This window comes from Pelodiscus sinensis, chromosome 2, assembly GCF_052426305.1.
Source record: "Pelodiscus sinensis isolate ZL-2025 chromosome 2, ASM5242630v1, whole genome shotgun sequence".
Classification (NCBI taxonomy): Eukaryota; Metazoa; Chordata; order Testudines; family Trionychidae; genus Pelodiscus; species Pelodiscus sinensis.
Window position 1 is genome coordinate 1,958,113 of NC_143053.1, and position 19,437 is coordinate 1,977,549.

Here is a 19,437-nt window from a genome sequence, read left to right on the forward strand (position 1 = left end):
GCAGAGTCCTAGCTCGGGGTAGAAATGCGCCCTGCAGAGTCCTAGCTCGGGGTGGAAATGCGCCCTGCAGAGTCCTAGCTCGGGGTGGGAATGCGCCCTGCAGAGTCCTAGCTCGGGGTGGGAATGCGCCCTGCAGAGTCCTAGCTCGGGGTGGAAATGCGCCCTGCAGAGTCCTAGCTCAGGGTAGAAATGCGCCCTGCAGAGTCCTAGCTCGGGGTAGAAATGCGCCCCGCAGAGTCCTAGCTCGGGGTGGGAATGCGCCCCGCAGAGTCCTAGCTCGGGGTGGAAATGCGCCCCGCAGAGTCCTAGCTCGGGGTGGGAATGCGCCCTGCAGAGTCCTAGCTCGGGGTGGAAATGCGCCCTGCAGAGTCCTAGCTCAGGGTAGAAATGCGCCCTGCAGAGTCCTAGCTCGGGGTGGAAATGCGCCCTGCAGAGTCCTAGCTCGGGGTAGAAATGCGCCCTGCAGAGTCCTAGCTCGGGGTGGAAATGCGCCCTGCAGAGTCCTAGCTCGGGGTAGAAATGCGCCCTGCAGAGTCCTAGCTCGGGGTGGGAATGCGCCCTGCAGGGTCCTAGCTCGGGGTGGGAATGCGCCCTGCAGGGTCCTAGCTCGGGGTAGAAATGCGCCCTGCAGAGTCCTAGCTCGGGGTAGAAATGCGCCCTGCAGAGTCCTAGCTCGGGGTAGAAATGCGCCCTGCAGAGTCCTAGCTCGGGGTAGAAATGCGCCCTGCAGAGTCCTAGCTCGGGGTGGGAATGCGCCCTGCAGGGTCCTAGCTCGGGGTGGAAATGCGCCTTGCAGAGTCCTAGCTCGGGGTAGGAATGCGCCCTGCAGAGTCCTAGCTCGGGGTGGGAATGCGCCCTGCAGAGTCCTAGCTCGGGGTAGAAATGCGCCTTGCAGAGTCCTAGCTCGGGGTAGAAATGCGCCCTGCAGAGTCCTAGCTCGGGGTGGGAATGCGCCCTGCAGGGTCCTAGCTCGGGGTGGAAATGCGCCTTGCAGAGTCCTAGCTCGGGGTAGAAATGCGCCCTGCAGAGTCCTAGCTCGGGGTGGGAATGCGCCCTGCAGAGTCCTAGCTCGGGGTAGAAATGCGCCTTGCAGAGTCCTAGCTCGGGGTAGAAATGCGCCTTGCAGAGTCCTAGCTCGGGGTAGAAATGCGCCCCGCAGAGTCCTAGCTCGGGGTGGGAATGCGCCCCGCAGAGTCCTAGCTCGGGGTGGGAATGCGCCCCGCAGAGTCCTAGCTCGGGGTGGAAATGCGCCCCGCAGAGTCCTAGCTCGGGGTGGGAATGCGCCCCGCAGAGTCCTAGCTCGGGGTGGGAATGCGCCCCGCAGAGTCCTAGCTCGGGGTGGGAATGCGCCCTGCAGGGTCCTAGCTCGGGGTGGGAATGCGCCCTGCAGGGTCCTAGCTCGGGGTGGGAATGCGCCCCGCAGAGTCCTAGCTCGGGGTGGGAATGCGCCCCGCAGAGTCCTAGCTCGGGGTGGGAATGCGCCCCGCAGAGTCCTAGCTCGGGGTGGGAATGCGCCCTGCAGAGTCCTAGCTCGGGGTGGGAATGCGCCCTGCAGAGTCCTAGCTCGGGGTGGGAATGCGCCTTGCAGAGTCCTAGCTCGGGGTGGAAATGCGCCCTGCAGAGTCCTAGCTCGGGGTGGAAATGCGCCCTGCAGAGTCCTAGCTCGGGGTGGGAATGCGCCTTGCAGAGTCCTAGCTCGGGGTGGGAATGCGCCCTGCAGAGTCCTAGCTCGGGGTGGAAATGCGCCCTGCAGAGTCCTAGCTCGGGGTGGAAATGCGCCCTGCAGAGTCCTAGCTCGGGGTGGGAATGCGCCCTGCAGAGTCCTAGCTCGGGGTGGGAATGCGCCCTGCAGAGTCCTAGCTCGGGGTGGGAATGCGCCTTGCAGAGTCCTAGCTCGGGGTGGGAATGCGCCCCGCAGAGTCCTACCTCGGGGTGGGAATGCGCCCCGCAGAGTCCTACCTCGGGGTGGGAATGCGCCCCGCAGAGTCCTAGCTCGGGGTGGAAATGCGCCCTGCAGAGTCCTAGCTCGGGGTGGAAATGCGCCCTGCAGAGTCCTAGCTCGGGGTGGGAATGCGCCCTGCAGGGTCCTAGCTCGGGGTGGGAATGCGCCCTGCAGGGTCCTAGCTCGGGGTAGAAATGCGCCCTGCAGAGTCCTAGCTCGGGGTAGAAATGCGCCCTGCAGAGTCCTAGCTCGGGGTAGAAATGCGCCCTGCAGAGTCCTAGCTCGGGGTGGAAATGCGCCCTGCAGAGTCCTAGCTCGGGGTGGGAATGCGCCCTGCAGGGTCCTAGCTCGGGGTGGGAATGCGCCCTGCAGGGTCCTAGCTCGGGGTGGGAATGCGCCCCGCAGAGTCCTAGCTCGGGGTGGGAATGCGCCCCGCAGAGTCCTAGCTCGGGGTGGGAATGCGCCCCGCAGAGTCCTAGCTCGGGGTGGGAATGCGCCCTGCAGAGTCCTAGCTCGGGGTGGGAATGCGCCCTGCAGAGTCCTAGCTCGGGGTGGGAATGCGCCTTGCAGAGTCCTAGCTCGGGGTGGAAATGCGCCCTGCAGAGTCCTAGCTCGGGGTGGAAATGCGCCCTGCAGAGTCCTAGCTCGGGGTGGGAATGCGCCTTGCAGAGTCCTAGCTCGGGGTGGGAATGCGCCCTGCAGAGTCCTAGCTCGGGGTGGAAATGCGCCCTGCAGAGTCCTAGCTCGGGGTGGAAATGCGCCCTGCAGAGTCCTAGCTCGGGGTGGGAATGCGCCCTGCAGAGTCCTAGCTCGGGGTGGGAATGCGCCCTGCAGAGTCCTAGCTCGGGGTGGGAATGCGCCTTGCAGAGTCCTAGCTCGGGGTGGGAATGCGCCCCGCAGAGTCCTACCTCGGGGTGGGAATGCGCCCCGCAGAGTCCTACCTCGGGGTGGGAATGCGCCCCGCAGAGTCCTAGCTCGGGGTGGAAATGCGCCCTGCAGAGTCCTAGCTCGGGGTGGAAATGCGCCCTGCAGAGTCCTAGCTCGGGGTGGGAATGCGCCCTGCAGAGTCCTAGCTCGGGGTGGGAATGCGCCTTGCAGAGTCCTAGCTCGGGGTGGGAATGCGCCCTGCAGAGTCCTAGCTCGGGGTGGAAATGCGCCCTGCAGAGTCCTAGCTCGGGGTGGAAATGCGCCCTGCAGAGTCCTAGCTCGGGGTGGGAATGCGCCCTGCAGAGTCCTAGCTCGGGGTGGGAATGCGCCCTGCAGAGTCCTAGCTCGGGGTGGGAATGCGCCTTGCAGAGTCCTAGCTCGGGGTGGGAATGCGCCCCGCAGAGTCCTACCTCGGGGTGGGAATGCGCCCCGCAGAGTCCTACCTCGGGGTGGGAATGCGCCCCGCAGAGTCCTAGCTCGGGGTGGAAATGCGCCCTGCAGAGTCCTAGCTCGGGGTGGAAATGCGCCCTGCAGAGTCCTAGCTCGGGGTGGGAATGCGCCCTGCAGGGTCCTAGCTCGGGGTGGGAATGCGCCCTGCAGGGTCCTAGCTCGGGGTAGAAATGCGCCCTGCAGAGTCCTAGCTCGGGGTAGAAATGCGCCCTGCAGAGTCCTAGCTCGGGGTAGAAATGCGCCCTGCAGAGTCCTAGCTCGGGGTGGAAATGCGCCCTGCAGAGTCCTAGCTCGGGATGGAAATGCGCCCTGCAGAGTCCTAGCTCGGGGTAGAAATGCGCCCTGCAGAGTCCTAGCTCGGGGTGGGAATGCGCCCTGCAGGGTCCTAGCTCGGGGTGGGAATGCGCCCTGCAGGGTCCTAGCTCGGGGTAGAAATGCGCCCTGCAGAGTCCTAGCTCGGGGTAGAAATGCGCCCCGCAGAGTCCTAGCTCGGGGTGGGAATGCGCCCTGCAGAGTCCTAGCTCGGGGTGGAAATGCGCCTTGCAGAGTCCTAGCTCGGGGTGGGAATGCGCCCTGCAGAGTCCTAGCTCGGGGTGGAAATGCGCCCTGCAGAGTCCTAGCTCGGGGTGGAAATGCGCCCTGCAGAGTCCTAGCTCGGGGTGGAAATGCGCCCTGCAGAGTCCTAGCTCGGGGTGGGAATGCGCCTTGCAGAGTCCTAGCTCGGGGTGGAAATGCGCCCTGCAGAGTCCTAGCTCGGGGTGGAAATGCGCCCTACAGAGTCCTAGCTCGGGGTGGGAATGCGCCCTGCAGAGTCCTAGCTCGGGGTGGGAATGCGCCCTGCAGAGTCCTAGCTCGGGGTGGAAATGCGCCCTGCAGAGTCCTAGCTCGGGGTGGAAATGCGCCCCGCAGAGTCCTAGCTCGGGGTGGGAATGCGCCTTGCAGAGTCCTAGCTCGGGGTGGAAATGCGCCCTGCAGAGTCCTAGCTCGGGGTAGAAATGCGCCCCGCAGAGTCCTAGCTCGGGGTGGAAATGCGCCCTGCAGAGTCCTAGCTCGGGGTAGAAATGCGCCCTGCAGAGTCCTAGCTCGGGGTGGGAATGCGCCCTGCAGGGTCCTAGCTCGGGGTGGGAATGCGCCCTGCAGGGTCCTAGCTCGGGGTAGAAATGCGCCCTGCAGAGTCCTAGCTCGGGGTAGAAATGCGCCCTGCAGAGTCCTAGCTCGGGGTAGAAATGCGCCCTGCAGAGTCCTAGCTCGGGGTAGAAATGCGCCCTGCAGAGTCCTAGCTCGGGGTAGAAATGCGCCCTGCAGAGTCCTAGCTCGGGGTGGGAATGCGCCCTGCAGGGTCCTAGCTCGGGGTGGAAATGCGCCTTGCAGAGTCCTAGCTCGGGGTAGGAATGCGCCCTGCAGAGTCCTAGCTCGGGGTGGGAATGCGCCCTGCAGAGTCCTAGCTCGGGGTAGAAATGCGCCTTGCAGAGTCCTAGCTCGGGGTAGAAATGCGCCTTGCAGAGTCCTAGCTCGGGGTGGGAATGCGCCCTGCAGGGTCCTAGCTCGGGGTGGAAATGCGCCTTGCAGAGTCCTAGCTCGGGGTAGAAATGCGCCCTGCAGAGTCCTAGCTCGGGGTGGGAATGCGCCCTGCAGAGTCCTAGCTCGGGGTAGAAATGCGCCCTGCAGAGTCCTAGCTCGGGGTAGAAATGCGCCTTGCAGAGTCCTAGCTCGGGGTAGAAATGCGCCTTGCAGAGTCCTAGCTCGGGGTGGGAATGCGCCCCGCAGAGTCCTAGCTCGGGGTGGGAATGCGCCCCGCAGAGTCCTAGCTCGGGGTGGAAATGCGCCCCGCAGAGTCCTAGCTCGGGGTGGGAATGCGCCCCGCAGAGTCCTAGCTCGGGGTGGGAATGCGCCCCGCAGAGTCCTAGCTCGGGGTGGAAATGCGCCCTGCAGAGTCCTAGCTCGGGGTGGGAATGCGCCCTGCAGGGTCCTAGCTCGGGGTGGGAATGCGCCCTGCAGGGTCCTAGCTCGGGGTGGGAATGCGCCCCGCAGAGTCCTAGCTCGGGGTGGGAATGCGCCCCGCAGAGTCCTAGCTCGGGGTGGGAATGCGCCCCGCAGAGTCCTAGCTCGGGGTGGGAATGCGCCCCGCAGAGTCCTAGCTCGGGGTGGGAATGCGCCCTGCAGAGTCCTAGCTCGGGGTGGGAATGCGCCTTGCAGAGTCCTAGCTCGGGGTGGAAATGCGCCCTGCAGAGTCCTAGCTCGGGGTGGAAATGCGCCCTGCAGAGTCCTAGCTCGGGGTGGGAATGCGCCTTGCAGAGTCCTAGCTCGGGGTGGGAATGCGCCCTGCAGAGTCCTAGCTCGGGGTGGAAATGCGCCCTGCAGAGTCCTAGCTCGGGGTGGAAATGCGCCCTGCAGAGTCCTAGCTCGGGGTGGGAATGCGCCCTGCAGAGTCCTAGCTCGGGGTGGGAATGCGCCCTGCAGAGTCCTAGCTCGGGGTGGGAATGCGCCTTGCAGAGTCCTAGCTCGGGGTGGAAATGCGCCCCGCAGAGTCCTACCTCGGGGTGGGAATGCGCCCCGCAGAGTCCTAGCTCGGGGTGGAAATGCGCCCCGCAGAGTCCTAGCTCGGGGTGGAAATGCGCCCCGCAGAGTCCTAGCTCGGGGTAGAAATGCGCCCTGCAGAGTCCTAGCTCAGGGTGGGAATGCGCCCTGCAGGGTCCTAGCTCGGGGTGGGAATGCGCCCTGCAGGGTCCTAGCTCGGGGTAGAAATGCGCCCTGCAGAGTCCTAGCTCGGGGTAGAAATGCGCCCTGCAGAGTCCTAGCTCGGGGTAGAAATGCGCCCTGCAGAGTCCTAGCTCGGGGTAGAAATGCGCCCTGCAGAGTCCTAGCTCGGGGTGGGAATGCGCCCTGCAGGGTCCTAGCTCGGGGTGGAAATGCGCCTTGCAGAGTCCTAGCTCGGGGTAGGAATGTGCCCTGCAGAGTCCTAGCTCGGGGTGGAAATGCGCCCTGCAGAGTCCTAGCTCGGGGTGGGAATGCGCCCTGCAGGGTCCTAGCTCGGGGTGGAAATGCGCCTTGCAGAGTCCTAGCTCGGGGTAGGAATGCGCCCTGCAGAGTCCTAGCTCGGGGTGGGAATGCGCCCTGCAGAGTCCTAGCTCGGGGTGGGAATGCGCCTTGCAGAGTCCTAGCTCGGGGTAGAAATGCGCCTTGCAGAGTCCTAGCTCGGGGTAGAAATGCGCCTTGCAGGGTCCTAGCTCGGGGTGGGAATGCGCCCTGCAGGGTCCTAGCTCGGGGTGGAAATGCGCCTTGCAGAGTCCTAGCTCGGGGTAGAAATGCGCCCTGCAGAGTCCTAGCTCGGGGTGGGAATGCGCCCTGCAGAGTCCTAGCTCGGGGTAGAAATGCGCCCCGCAGAGTCCTAGCTCGGGGTGGGAATGCGCCCCGCAGAGTCCTAGCTCGGGGTGGAAATGCGCCCCGCAGAGTCCTAGCTCGGGGTAGAAATGCGCCTTGCAGAGTCCTAGCTCGGGGTAGAAATGCGCCTTGCAGAGTCCTAGCTCGGGGTGGGAATGCGCCCCGCAGAGTCCTAGCTCGGGGTGGGAATGCGCCCCGCAGAGTCCTAGCTCGGGGTGGAAATGCGCCCCGCAGAGTCCTAGCTCGGGGTGGGAATGCGCCCCGCAGAGTCCTAGCTCGGGGTGGGAATGCGCCCCGCAGAGTCCTAGCTCGGGGTGGGAATGCGCCTTGCAGAGTCCTAGCTCGGGGTAGAAATGCGCCCTGCAGAGTCCTAGCTCGGGGTAGAAATGCGCCCTGCAGAGTCCTAGCTCAGGGTGGGAATGCGCCCTGCAGAGTCCTAGCTCAGGGTGGAAATGCGCCTTGCAGAGTCCTAGCTCGGGGTAGAAATGCGCCCTCGGGGTAGAAATGCGCCCTGCAGAGTCCTAGCTCAGGGTGGGAATGCGCCCTGCAGGGTCCTAGCTCGGGGTAGAAATGCGCCCTGCAGAGTCCTAGCTCGGGGTGGAAATGCGCCTTGCAGAGTCCTAGCTCGGGGTAGAAATGCGCCCTGCAGAGTCCTAGCTCGGGGTGGGAATGCGCCCTGCAGGGTCCTAGCTCGGGGTGGAAATGCGCCCCGCAGAGTCCTAGCTCGGGGTGGAAATGCGCCCCGCAGAGTCCTAGCTCGGGGTGGAAATGCGCCCCGCAGAGTCCTAGCTCGGGGTGGGAATGCGCCCCGCAGAGTCCTAGCTCGGGGTGGAAATGCGCCCCGCAGAGTCCTAGCTCGGGGTGGAAATGCGCCCCGCAGAGTCCTAGCTCGGGGTAGAAATGCGCCCCGCAGAGTCCTAGCTCGGGGTGGGAATGCGCCCTGCAGAGTCCTAGCTCGGGGTGGGAATGCGCCCCTCAGAGTCCTAGCTCGGGGTGGAAATGCGCCCCGCAGAGTCCTAGCTCGGGGTGGGAATGCGCCCCGCAGAGTCCTAGCTCGGGGTGGAAATGCGCCCCGCAGAGTCCTAGCTCGGGGTGGAAATGCGCCCTGCAGAGTCCTAGCTCAGGGTGGGAATGCGCCCCGCAGAGTCCTAGCTCGGGGTGGAAATGCGCCCTGCAGAGTCCTAGCTCGGGGTGGAAATGCGCCCTGCAGAGTCCTAGCTCAGGGTGGGAATGCGCCCTGCAGAGTCCTAGCTCGGGGTAGAAATGCGCCCTGCAGAGTCCTAGCTCAGGGTGGGAATGCGCCCTGCAGAGTCCTAGCTCAGGGTAGAAATGCGCCCTGCAGAGTCCTAGCTCGGGGTGGAAATGCGCCCCGCAGAGTCCTAGCTCGGGGTGGAAATGCGCCCTGCAGAGTCCTAGCTCGGGGTGGAAATGCGCCCCGCAGAGTCCTAGCTCGGGGTGGGAATGCGCCCCGCAGAGTCCTAGCTCGGGGTGGGAATGCGCCCCGCAGAGTCCTAGCTCGGGGTGGGAATGCGCCCCGCAGAGTCCTAGCTCGGGGTGGGAATGCGCCTTGCAGAGTCCTAGCTCGGGGTAGAAATGCGCCCTGCAGAGTCCTAGCTCGGGGTAGAAATGCGCCCTGCAGAGTCCTAGCTCAGGGTGGGAATGCGCCCTGCAGGGTCCTAGCTCGGGGTAGAAATGCGCCCTGCAGAGTCCTAGCTCAGGGTGGGAATGCGCCCTGCAGAGTCCTAGCTCGGGGTGGAAATGCGCCTTGCAGAGTCCTAGCTCGGGGTAGAAATGCGCCCTCGGGGTAGAAATGCGCCCTGCAGAGTCCTAGCTCAGGGTGGGAATGCGCCCTGCAGGGTCCTAGCTCGGGGTAGAAATGCGCCCTGCAGAGTCCTAGCTCGGGGTGGAAATGCGCCTTGCAGAGTCCTAGCTCGGGGTAGAAATGCGCCCTGCAGAGTCCTAGCTCGGGGTGGGAATGCGCCCTGCAGGGTCCTAGCTCGGGGTGGAAATGCGCCCCGCAGAGTCCTAGCTCGGGGTGGAAATGCGCCCCGCAGAGTCCTAGCTCGGGGTGGAAATGCGCCCCGCAGAGTCCTAGCTCAGGGTGGGAATGCGCCCCGCAGAGTCCTAGCTCGGGGTGGAAATGCGCCCTGCAGAGTCCTAGCTCGGGGTGGAAATGCGCCCTGCAGAGTCCTAGCTCAGGGTGGGAATGCGCCCTGCAGAGTCCTAGCTCGGGGTAGAAATGCGCCCTGCAGAGTCCTAGCTCAGGGTGGGAATGCGCCCTGCAGAGTCCTAGCTCAGGGTAGAAATGCGCCCTGCAGAGTCCTAGCTCGGGGTGGAAATGCGCCCCGCAGAGTCCTAGCTCGGGGTGGAAATGCGCCCTGCAGAGTCCTAGCTCGGGGTGGAAATGCGCCCTGCAGAGTCCTAGCTCAGGGTGGGAATGCGCCCTGCAGAGTCCTAGCTCGGGGTAGAAATGCGCCCTGCAGAGTCCTAGCTCAGGGTGGGAATGCGCCCTGCAGAGTCCTAGCTCAGGGTAGAAATGCGCCCTGCAGAGTCCTAGCTCAGGGTGGGAATGCGCCCTGCAGAGTCCTAGCTCGGGGTGGGAATGCGCCCTGCAGAGTCCTAGCTCGGGGTGGAAATGCGCCCTGCAGAGTCCTAGCTCGGGGTAGAAATGCGCCCTGCAGAGTCCTAGCTCGGGGTGGGAATGCGCCCCGCAGAGTCCTAGCTCGGGGTGGGAATGCGCCCTGCAGAGTCCTAGCTCGGGGTGGAAATGCGCCCCGCAGAGTCCTAGCTCAGGGTGGAAATGCGCCCCGCAGAGTCCTAGCTCGGGGTGGGAATGCGCCCTGCAGAGTCCTAGCTCGGGGTGGGAATGCGCCCTGCAGAGTCCTAGCTCGGGGTGGGAATGCGCCCTGCAGAGTCCTAGCTCGGGGTGGGAATGCGCCCTGCAGAGTCCTAGCTCGGGGTGGGAATGCGCCCTGCAGAGTCCTAGCTCGGGGTGGGAATGCGCCCTGCAGAGTCCTAGCTCGGGGTGGGAATGCGCCCTGCAGAGTCCTAGCTCGGGGTGGAAATGCGCCCTGCAGAGTCCTAGCTCGGGGTGGGAATGCGCCCTGCAGAGTCCTAGCTCGGGGTGGAAATGCGCCTTGCAGAGTCCTAGCTCGGGGTGGGAATGCGCCTTGCAGAGTCCTAGCTCGGGGTGGGAATGCGCCCTGCAGGGTCCTAGCTCGGGGTGGAAATGCGCCCCGCAGAGTCCTAGCTCGGGGTGGGAATGCGCCTTGCAGAGTCCTAGCTCGGGGTGGGAATGCGCCCCGCAGAGTCCTAGCTCGGGGTGGGAATGCGCCTTGCAGAGTCCTAGCTCGGGGTGGGAATGCGCCCTGCAGAGTCCTAGCTCGGGGTGGGAATGCGCCCTGCAGAGTCCTAGCTCGGGGTGGGAATGCGCCTTGCAGAGTCCTAGCTCGGGGTGGAAATGCGCCCTGCAGAGTCCTAGCTCGGGGTGGAAATGCGCCCTGCAGAGTCCTAGCTCGGGGTGGAAATGCGCCCTGCAGAGTCCTAGCTCGGGGTGGGAATGCGCCCTGCAGGGTCCTAGCTCGGGGTGGGAATGCGCCCTGCAGGGTCCTAGCTCGGGGTGGGAATGCGCCTTGCAGAGTCCTAGCTCGGGGTGGAAATGCGCCCTGCAGAGTCCTAGCTCGGGGTGGGAATGCGCCCTGCAGGGTCCTAGCTCGGGGTGGGAATGCGCCCTGCAGAGTCCTAGCTCGGGGTGGAAATGCGCCCTGCAGAGTCCTAGCTCAGGGTGGGAATGCGCCCTGCAGAGTCCTAGCTCAGGGTGGAAATGTGCCCTGCAGAGTCCTAGCTCAGGGTGGAAATGCGCCCTGCAGAGTCCTAGCTCAGGGTGGAAATGTGCCCTGCAGAGTCCTAGCTCAGGGTGGAAATGCGCCCTGCAGAGTCCTAGCTCAGGGTGGGAATGCGCCCTGCAGAGTCCTAGCTCAGGGTGGAAATGTGCCCTGCAGAGTCCTAGCTCAGGGTGGAAATGCGCCCTGCAGAGTCCTAGCTCAGGGTGGAAATGTGCCCTGCAGAGTCCTAGCTCAGGGTGGAAATGCGCCCTGCAGAGTCCTAGCTCAGGGTGGAAATGTGCCCTGCAGAGTCCTAGCTCAGGGTGGGAATGCGCCCTGCAGAGTCCTAGCTCAGGGTGGGAATGCGCCCCGCAGAGTCCTAGCTCGGGGTGGAAATGCGCCCTGCAGAGTCCTAGCTCAGGGTGGGAATGCGCCCCGCAGAGTCCTAGCTCGGGGTGGGAATGCGCCCTGCGGAGTCCTAGCTTGGGGTGGGAATGCGCCCTGCAGGGTCCTAGCTCGGGGTGGAAATGCGCCCTGCGGAGTCCTAGCTCGGGGTGGGAATGCGCCCTGCGGAGTCCTAGCTCAGGGTGGAAATGCGCCCTGCGGAGTCCTAGCTCGGGGTGGGAATGCGCCCTGCAGAGTCCTAGCTCGGGGTGGGAATGCGCCCTGCAGAGTCCTAGCTCGGGGTGGGAATGCGCCCTGCAGAGTCCTAGCTCGGGGTAGAAATGCGCCCTGCAGAGTCCTAGCTCGGGGTGGGAATGCGCCCTGCGGAGTCCTAGCTCGGGGTAGAAATGCGCCCTGCAGAGTCCTAGCTCAGGGTGGAAATGCGCCCTGCAGAGTCCTAGCTCGGGGTGGAAATGCGCCCTGCGGAGTCCTAGCTCGGGGTAGAAATGCGCCCTGCAGAGTCCTAGCTCAGGGTGGGAATGCGCCCTGCAGAGTCCTAGCTCAGGGTGGAAATGTGCCCTGCAGAGTCCTAGCTCAGGGTGGGAATGCGCCCTGCAGAGTCCTAGCTCAGGCGCGGGGCTCAATGACAGACGGTAAATACAATTGAAACGGGCCCCTTTCAAAGCTGGAACATGCCCCTGCAGGCTGCTCGCCCCCTTTTCCTCTGCCCGCTAGTGTTGGTCCCTGCTGCCTCCCCGCGTGGGCACAAGTGTGTCTGCCCTGGGAAGCCGCTCCCAGCTGCTGTGTAGACAGCCTGAGACGGGGGTTTCCAGCGAACCCGGACAGTCCATCCAGGCAAGCTCCCAACCCTTCTGCCGTGCGATGCGCTTGGCCCGGGCCTGGCTCTTCTGCCCACAGCAAGAGAGAGCGGAGCTCTGGGCGGTTCCCTCTCCGTCAGGCTTGCTTAAAGACACCGAGGAAGCCCCCTGGCCAGCCCGATCCCCTCCTGGCCAGCCCTGCTTCCCGCCGGCTGGCTCCCCCCCGCCCCAATCTCCCCTGTCCAGTCCCGACCCCTCCGCCCTTCCCACTTAGCCGATCCCCCCCCCCATCTCCCTGGCCAGCCCCACTGCCCCCAACCCCTCCACCCTTCTCACTAGCCGGTACACCCCCCATCTCCCTGGCCAGCCCCACTGCCCCCAACCCCTCCGCCCGCCCGGCCAGCCCTGCTTCCCACTAGCCGGTCCCCCACCCCCATCTCCCTGGCCAGCCCCACTCCCCCAACCCCTCCGCCCGCCCGGCCAACCCTGCTTCCCACTAGCCGGTCCCCCCCCCCCATCTCCCTGGCCAGCGCCACTCCCCCAACCCCTCCGCCCGCCCGGCCAGCACTGCTTCCCACTAGCCGGTCCCCCACCCCCATCTCCCTGGCCAGCCCCACTCCCCCAACCCCTCCGCCCGCCCGGCCAGCCCTGCTTCCCACTAGCTGGCCCTCCCCCCCCATCTCCCTGGCCAGCCCCACTCCCCCAACCCCTCCGCCCGCCCGGCCAGCCCTGCTTCCCACTAGCTGGCCCTCCCCCCCCCATCTCCCTGGCCAGCCCCACTCCCCCAACCCCTCCACCCGCCTGGCTAGCCCTGCTTCCCACTAGCTGGCCCTCCCCCCCCCATCTCCCTGGCCAGCCCCACTCCCCCAACCCCTCCGCCCGCCCGGCCAGCCCTGCTTCCCACTAGCCGGTCCCCCCCCCATCTCCCTGGCCAGCCCCGCTGCCCCCAACCCCTCCCCCTGCTCCCCTCCCGGCCGGTCCTCCCTCCCCCCCCCCCCCCCCCAATATGTGATCAAGTGTGTCCAGTATTTTTTTTGAAGCCATCCGGTAACCCTAGCCAGGACTGCGACTCTATTTTTACTACTGCAGTCCAGCCCCAGCCCCAGCCCCAGCCCCAGCTGCTCCTGGGGCAGGACCGCAGGCCAGGACTGGAGCAGAGGCCGCCTGCCGTGCTATTTTTAGTACCGGGTCCCTGTCCCCGCTGGCGGCCCTGGCTCCAGCTGGAGTCAAGCAGCAGCCACACGAGGCCCATTCCGGTGAGGCTGCCCCGCCTGGAACGTCCCTCGTGTGGCTGCCACTTGACTCCAGCTGGAGCCGGGGCCACCCACGAGGACCGAGACCGCGGTACTAAAAATAGCACCATGTGCGGCCTCTGCTCCAGTCCCAGCACCTGCCGAGCCCGAGCGCACCCTGCCCCACCGCCCCAGACGGGCTCCAAGGCGTGGAGGTCCAGGAGCAGCTCCCGCTGGGTTTTGCCTTGGACCCACCCAGCCCTCTGGCAGCAGCCGTGACTGCTGTGCTAACAAGCGGCCCGGAAGAGGAGGGAGGCGGAGCTGCCAGACAGGACCCCACACACCAGAGGCTGTTCTGCAGCGGGCGGAGGGGCTGCCCACCGGCAAAGCTCTAATGGAGCTGCCTACGCGCCCTGCTGGGGATGGGGGTGGGGTGGGCGAGGCTGCAGGCTTGGTCGCGTCTTCCCACAGGCCGGTGTCCCCAGCACGTCGTGGAATGTCGGGCGGGGCGTTCCCGGACGTTTCGCCGCTCGGGGCGCGGCGCAGCAGTGACATGCGGGATGTATGGCCAGCGTGCTCCTGACTGCTGCTCTGCTAATGCGGCTAAGGGCCAGGGCCCGGGCCTCGCCGTGGGGCTGGGGGCCAGGGCCCGGGCCTCGCCATGGGGCTGGGGGCCAGGGCCCGGGCCTCGCCGTGGGGCTGGGGGCCAGGGCCCGGGCCTCGCCGTGGGGCTGGGGGCCAGGGCCTGGGCCCGGGCCTCGCCGTGGGGCTGGGGGCCAGGGCCCGGGCCTCGCCGTGGGGCTGGGGGCCAGGGCCCGGGCCTCGCCGTGGGGCTGCTGGCTGACCATTCCAAATAAAAAGACAAATGTTTTTAGAAGTTTGTTTTACGAGACCCTGTGAAGTGAGGGGGGGGGTGGCCCCGGGGGCCTCGTGCCCTGCGTCTCCGCCTGCCTTGGCGAGTGAGGTGCCTCTGCCAGGTCAGGCCCCTTTCTGGGTGTGGAATCATCTGGGTGGAGTGGCTTGTGCAGTCAGTGAAGGGGGCCGCTCCGGCTCAGGGCTCCGTGGCCGGCCGCCTGGTGTCGCTGCGCCTTTCTCCTCCTCGGGTTCCGGGGGGCGCTGAGCTAGCACTCCCCTGGCCTCTCTTGCTCCTTCTGCCGTCTGCTGTTCAACCGTTTCGTTTCCCCGTCCAGCCAGCACGTTCCTGTCCGAGTGGTGATCGCAGACCGACAGCCCCTGGCACAGCAGCCCCAGAGCGCCCGCGGGGAGTGTGCGCCTGAGGGTCGCGGGTGGATCGCAGCCTTCCTTCCCGGAGCGGCCCTGCCTGAGGCGCCCCACAGCTCGCGGGTAAGCAGCCCGCTAGCAGCGTGTAGCAGCAGTGACGGTTCCCTCAGCTGGGCCGGTCTCACGGGGCTGTGCAGCGGGACCCTGTGCCTCTAGGACTCTTGCCGGAGAATTTCCTCCTTGACACAGAGCCGCCCGCGTGTCTGCTGGAGAACCTTGTCGCGCCTTCCTGGGAGAGCTTCCTCTCCTTTCCTGGCACAGCCCTTCCCCTTTGGAGCCCCTCCCTGAGCGCTTTGGCTTTCCTTGCGAGCTCAGGGCCGGCCTCCCTGGCGGCTGGAGGCTGACAGCCGAGCCGCTCCTGTGCCTGCCGGAGAAGAGGCGGCCGCGCCGTGGGAGCTGGGCAGTGGGTGTGTGCTGAGCTTGAGTGCAGCTTCTGGTTTATTCCTCAGGTCACCGGGAAGCACGAAAGGGGCCCGCTGGCCGTTCCGAGCGCGGCAGGTAAGCAAAGGCGACTGCGGCCTTGTCCAGCCAGGGCTTCCACCCCTGCAGCGGTGAGTCGGCTGCGCGCTTGCCTGCCGAGCGTGTCTGCTGGGACCGAGCCAAGCCCTGGTCCTCTCTGCGAGCCTGGCTTCCACGGGGCTAAGGGTGGCTGCGGCCTGCATGGGGACTGGCTTATTGCTCCTCAGCGACCCAACGTGACTGGCGTGTAGGCTCCAGAAGGGCTTGCCCTCCCGGGCAGTGGTGCAGCTTCCTGCCTCTCCTGGCACCGCAGACCATGCTGCCCCCAGACGCAGCCGGCAGCAGGTTCCCCGCGAGTGGGGTGTGGAGCTAGCGCTCAGGGCGGGGGCAGTGCACGGAGCCCTATGCGCTCTCCCCTGCCCCCATGTAAGAGCCAGGCCTGCTGCCGGCCGCTTCTGGGGTGCAGCGCAGGCTGCAGTGCCCGGACAGGCAGGGAGCTGTCTTAGCCCCCACTGCTCACTGGATCCCCTGCAGCAAGGAGCCCCAGCGCTGGGTCATGCCTGTCGTTTGCAAACCGCTGGTCTAGGCCCCGTGGCCCCGTGGTAAAGCTTCGTTCCCACTGCCGTCGCTGGGCGAGCCCAGCAGCCGGGACAGAGGAGTCCCGCTCCCCACCCCAAGGTAGTGTGACCTTGCTGGAAGAACAGAGAGGCAGTGAGTTCCCTGTTTCTCCTCCGCCCCTCCCTGCTGCGCTGGGATGTGCCCCTAGAGGAGAGGTGACTCAGTGTGCGTTCCCAGCCAGAGTTCATGCTTCACAGCAGTCTCCTCAAGCCGCGTCATTCACGAAGCAAGACGCCCTTCTGCTGCCTTGGCGCACGCAGCTCGTGCCAGACAGCTCTAAATCACTGGTGCTGAAGCCGGTCGGCTGCTTCTCTGTCTAATGCAGGGTTACTCAGCACGCCGCCCCCGACCACATGCCTGTGGCTTGTTGATTTGGGTTTACGTGGGGCTCAACACACAGCCCCCGGCCACATGCGGCCCACAGCCCATTGATTTGCAGCCCACAGTGCAGTTTGGGTTTACGTGGGGCTCAACACGCAGCTCCCAGCCACATGCGGCCCGTGGCCCGTTGGTTTGGGTTTATGTGGGGCTCAACACGCAGCCCCCAGCCACATGTGGCCCGTGGCCCGTTGGTTTGGGTTTATGTGGGGCTCAACACGCAGCCCCCAGCCACATGTGGCCCGTGGCCCGTTGGTTTGGGTTTACGTGGGGCTCAACACACAGCCCCCGGCCATATGCGGCCCACAGCCCATTGATTTGCAGCCCACAGTGCAGTTTGGGTTTACATGGGGCTCAACATGCGGCCCGCGGCCTGTTGGTTTGGGTTTACATGGGGCTCAACATGTGGCCCGTGGCCCGTTGGTTTGGGTTTACGTGGGGCTCAACATGCGGCCCGCGGCCTGTTGGTTTGGGTTTACATGGGGCTCAACATGTGGCCCGTGGCCCGTTGGTTTGGGTTTACGTGGGGCTCAACATGCGGCCCGCGGCCTGTTGGTTTGGGTTTACATGGGGCTCAACATGTGGCCCGTGGCCCGTTGGTTTGGGTTTACGTGGGGCTCAACATGCGGCCCGCGGCCTGTTGGTTTGGGTTTACGTGGGGCTCAACATGTGGCCCGTGGCCCGTTGGTTTGGGTTTACGTGGGGCTCAACATGCGACCCACAGCTCATTGGTTGCAGCCCGCAGTGTGGTTTGGGTTTATCTGGGGCTCGACACACGACCCCTGGTCACATGCGACCCACAGCCCGTTGGTTTGGGTTTACGTGGGGTTTGACACGCGGCCCCCGGCCACATGCGGCCCACAGCCCGTTGGTTTGGGTTTATGTGGGGCTCGACACACGACCCCCGGCCACATGCGGCCCACAGCCCGTTGGTTTGGGTTTATGTGGGGCTCGACACACGACCCCCGGCCACATGCAGCCCACAGCCCGTTGGTTTGGGTTTATGTGGGGCTCGACACACGACCCCCGGCCACATGCGGCCCACAGCCCGTTGGTTTGGGTTTACGTGGGGCTCGATACACGACCCCCGGCCACATGCGGCCCACAGCCCGTTGGTTTGGGTTTATGTGGGGCTCGACACACGACCCCCGGCCACATGCGGCCCACAGCCCGTTGGTTTGGGTTTACGTGGGGCTCGATACACGACCCCCGGCCACATGCGGCCCACAGCCCGTTGGTTTGGGTTTATGTGGGGCTCGATACACGGCCCCCGCAGCCCGTTGGTTTGGGTTTATGTGGGGCTCGGTACACGGCCCCCGCAGCCCGTTGGTTTGCAGCCCGCAGTGCAGTTTGGGTTTACGTGGGGCTCAACACGCGGCCCCCGGGTGGGAGCCAAAACGAAAAAGGAGTCAATAGAACGGGCGTCCGTCGAGCTGCGCGTTAGTAGTTCCATTCCCGGGCCGTCATTGCTCATTGAAAGTGCTGCCGTGTGGGTGGGAATCGGGTAGATGTTGCATTGGATTAATAGCAGCAGAGCTGACTCAAATGGGGCCTGCGTGTTGTGTATTCAGGCCTGTCAGTGTGACAGAATCCATTTGCATATATTTGCATATCTATTTACATGTCTATGCAGCCACGCTTAAGTTGCGGCCCACGGCATGTGCTGTGAGTAGCCCCGTAGCCCCCCGGGGCTTCCCAAGCTGCTCTAACGCTTTGTTCTCCTCTCGTGTCCAATGAAGCTGTCCTTCGTGTGCTGTGAGTAGCCCCGTGGCCCCCCAAGCTGCTCTAACGCTTTGTTCTCCTCTCGTGTCCAATGAAGCTGTCCTTCGTGTGCTGTGAGTAGCCCCGTGGCCCCCCAAGCTGCTCTAACGCTTTGTTCTCCTCTCGTGTCCAATGAAGCTGTCCTTCATGTGCTGTGAGTAGCCCCGTGGCCCCTGGGGCTTCCCAAGCTGCTCTAACGCTTTGTTCTCCTCTCGTGTCCAAGGTGTCCTTCATGTCCGAGCCAGAGAAGGCGTTTGGGGAAAGTGGCAAAACACAAGTGCTAGAGAAGACGGCAGTTCTGATGTGGATGACAAGGAGGCCTGCGGAGACACGCACGCGGCGAGCGATTCCTAGACCCTGCATGCCTCTATTGCTCTATGCAGACTGTTACCTGACCTGCGTGCACGTATAGTAACACACGCAGTCCGTACCAAGGCTGTAGAAACAGACCCCTTCCCATTGACACATTATTCTGAAACTGTCATCTATCTTCCGCTGGCAAGATGGTCCTATTGACTGAGTGAATTCTGGGCACTGCAGTCTGCTGCATCGATGCCTCTCTTCAGAGTGGAGTGTGTACAGCAGCAAAGCCGAGGCATCTGTGTGGACAGCGCTTGTCAATCCCTCTTCCAAGAAACGAAGGGAGTGAGCTGCACGCAGAGCGGTGGGACTCTCCCTGTGTTAGGACCCTTGGCCGGCCAGTCTAGATCATCAACTCGCTGATTTTTGGTAAAGGAAACCAGCTTGTGATTTGATCAGCCACAACTTCTACAATAACAGCAGCTTTTTGTGAACGGACGAGGTGGCTGGTGTCCCAGGAGCTAGGATGGTGCTGGAGGGTCGTGTGTGCTGCCTGTTACCAGGCTGGTCCATGCCCACAGGCTGTGCTAGAAGTAGAAAGGAAATAGGGAAGTTCTAACCCGATATGTTTTGTTTACTTAGGGCTGTACGTTAATTCACTTTAAAACCTCCCCTGGCCTCTGGTGAGGGGGACTGAACCGTCCGTCTGTTGCAAGCGGCTCTTGAAGTTGCACTGTGCGCCGAGCGAATCGCTGAGTTCTGTCCCGTGAGGACGTGTTTCCGAGAGAGCCTGGAGGCGGATTGTGCTTTTCTCTCATCATATGCCCTGCAGTGTTCGTGGGGCTTTATCCCAAGCCCACACAAGTCAAGTAGCGGCTCTCCCTGGCTCTGCGGTCCGTGCAGCGGGTTGTGAGGCTCCGGGGTGGAGCAGTCTGCAGCACAGTTCGATCTGGTGGATTAACGGTTCAGTTTTGCTTTCCCTCGGCGCCTTTGCCAACAGCACTAGGCACGGTGAGATGTGTGTTGCCCCCGCCCTGTGTGGTGAGTTCACTGTCCTGTTTCTCCTTTTCAACGTTCCCCTTTCCCTGCCATGCTCCTGGAGTTGCAGGATGAGCGGTGCAGCCCGCTGCCGGAGTTGCAGGCGCTGCAGGGCGCTGATGCTGGTTTGGTGGCTGCGGGGCTCTTGAAGGTGAGGCAGAGAAGCTGCCAGGATGTTAGGGGCCCACCTGATGGTGTCTCTTGGTGCAATACTTTCGCTGCCAAGCTGCTTTTGCCTTTACACGGATACTGCTTGAATCACGCCTTGTATTTGTGCCTGGTGCGTTATACAAATAAAATTACTTTTCTAGTCTTCCAAAAACCCTTTTACGAGGATCCGTGGTGGCAGTTAACTGCCTCTTGCTGGCTCCGTTTCCCAGTCTTGGTGCCCTTCCACAGCTCCTACCCGCTTCTCTTCCCCTCTCAGTCCTTCCCTTCCCCCGGCACACATCCAAGTCCTGTATCCACCGCGTCACACCCAGCCCCTCCCGCCCGCTGGCTCTGGAGCGCCCACGCCACCTCGGAAGAGACTTGCCCTTGCCCCTTGCTCCCTCCAGCTCCTGCCCTGGCTTGGAGGCCAAGATCCCTTTGTCTGACGAGGCCTCTGCCGCTGCCCTCTGGGGGGGGCGTCTCCTCCTTCGCTG

The 19,437-nt window shown here is 64.3% G+C and overlaps 1 protein-coding gene across 3 annotated transcripts in view; it reads left to right on the top strand.

The window, feature by feature from the left end:
* LOC102447370 (uncharacterized) overlaps positions 1-19,115 on the top strand; it is a 106,548-nt gene extending 87,433 nt beyond the window's left edge. For 2 of the 3 annotated variants that reach the window (XM_089776083.1, XM_089776084.1), the window contains 3 exons: positions 14,149-14,302; positions 14,689-14,737; positions 17,679-19,115. In XM_089776083.1, the coding sequence (XP_089632209.1) occupies positions 14,149-14,302; positions 14,689-14,737; positions 17,679-17,809 (334 nt within the window). In that variant the 3' untranslated portion in view covers positions 17,810-19,115. The remainder of the gene's footprint in view (positions 1-14,148; positions 14,303-14,688; positions 14,738-17,678) is intronic. The other variant, XR_016348661.1, reaches the window with a different exon arrangement.
* Positions 19,116-19,437: the final 322 nt, after the last annotated feature.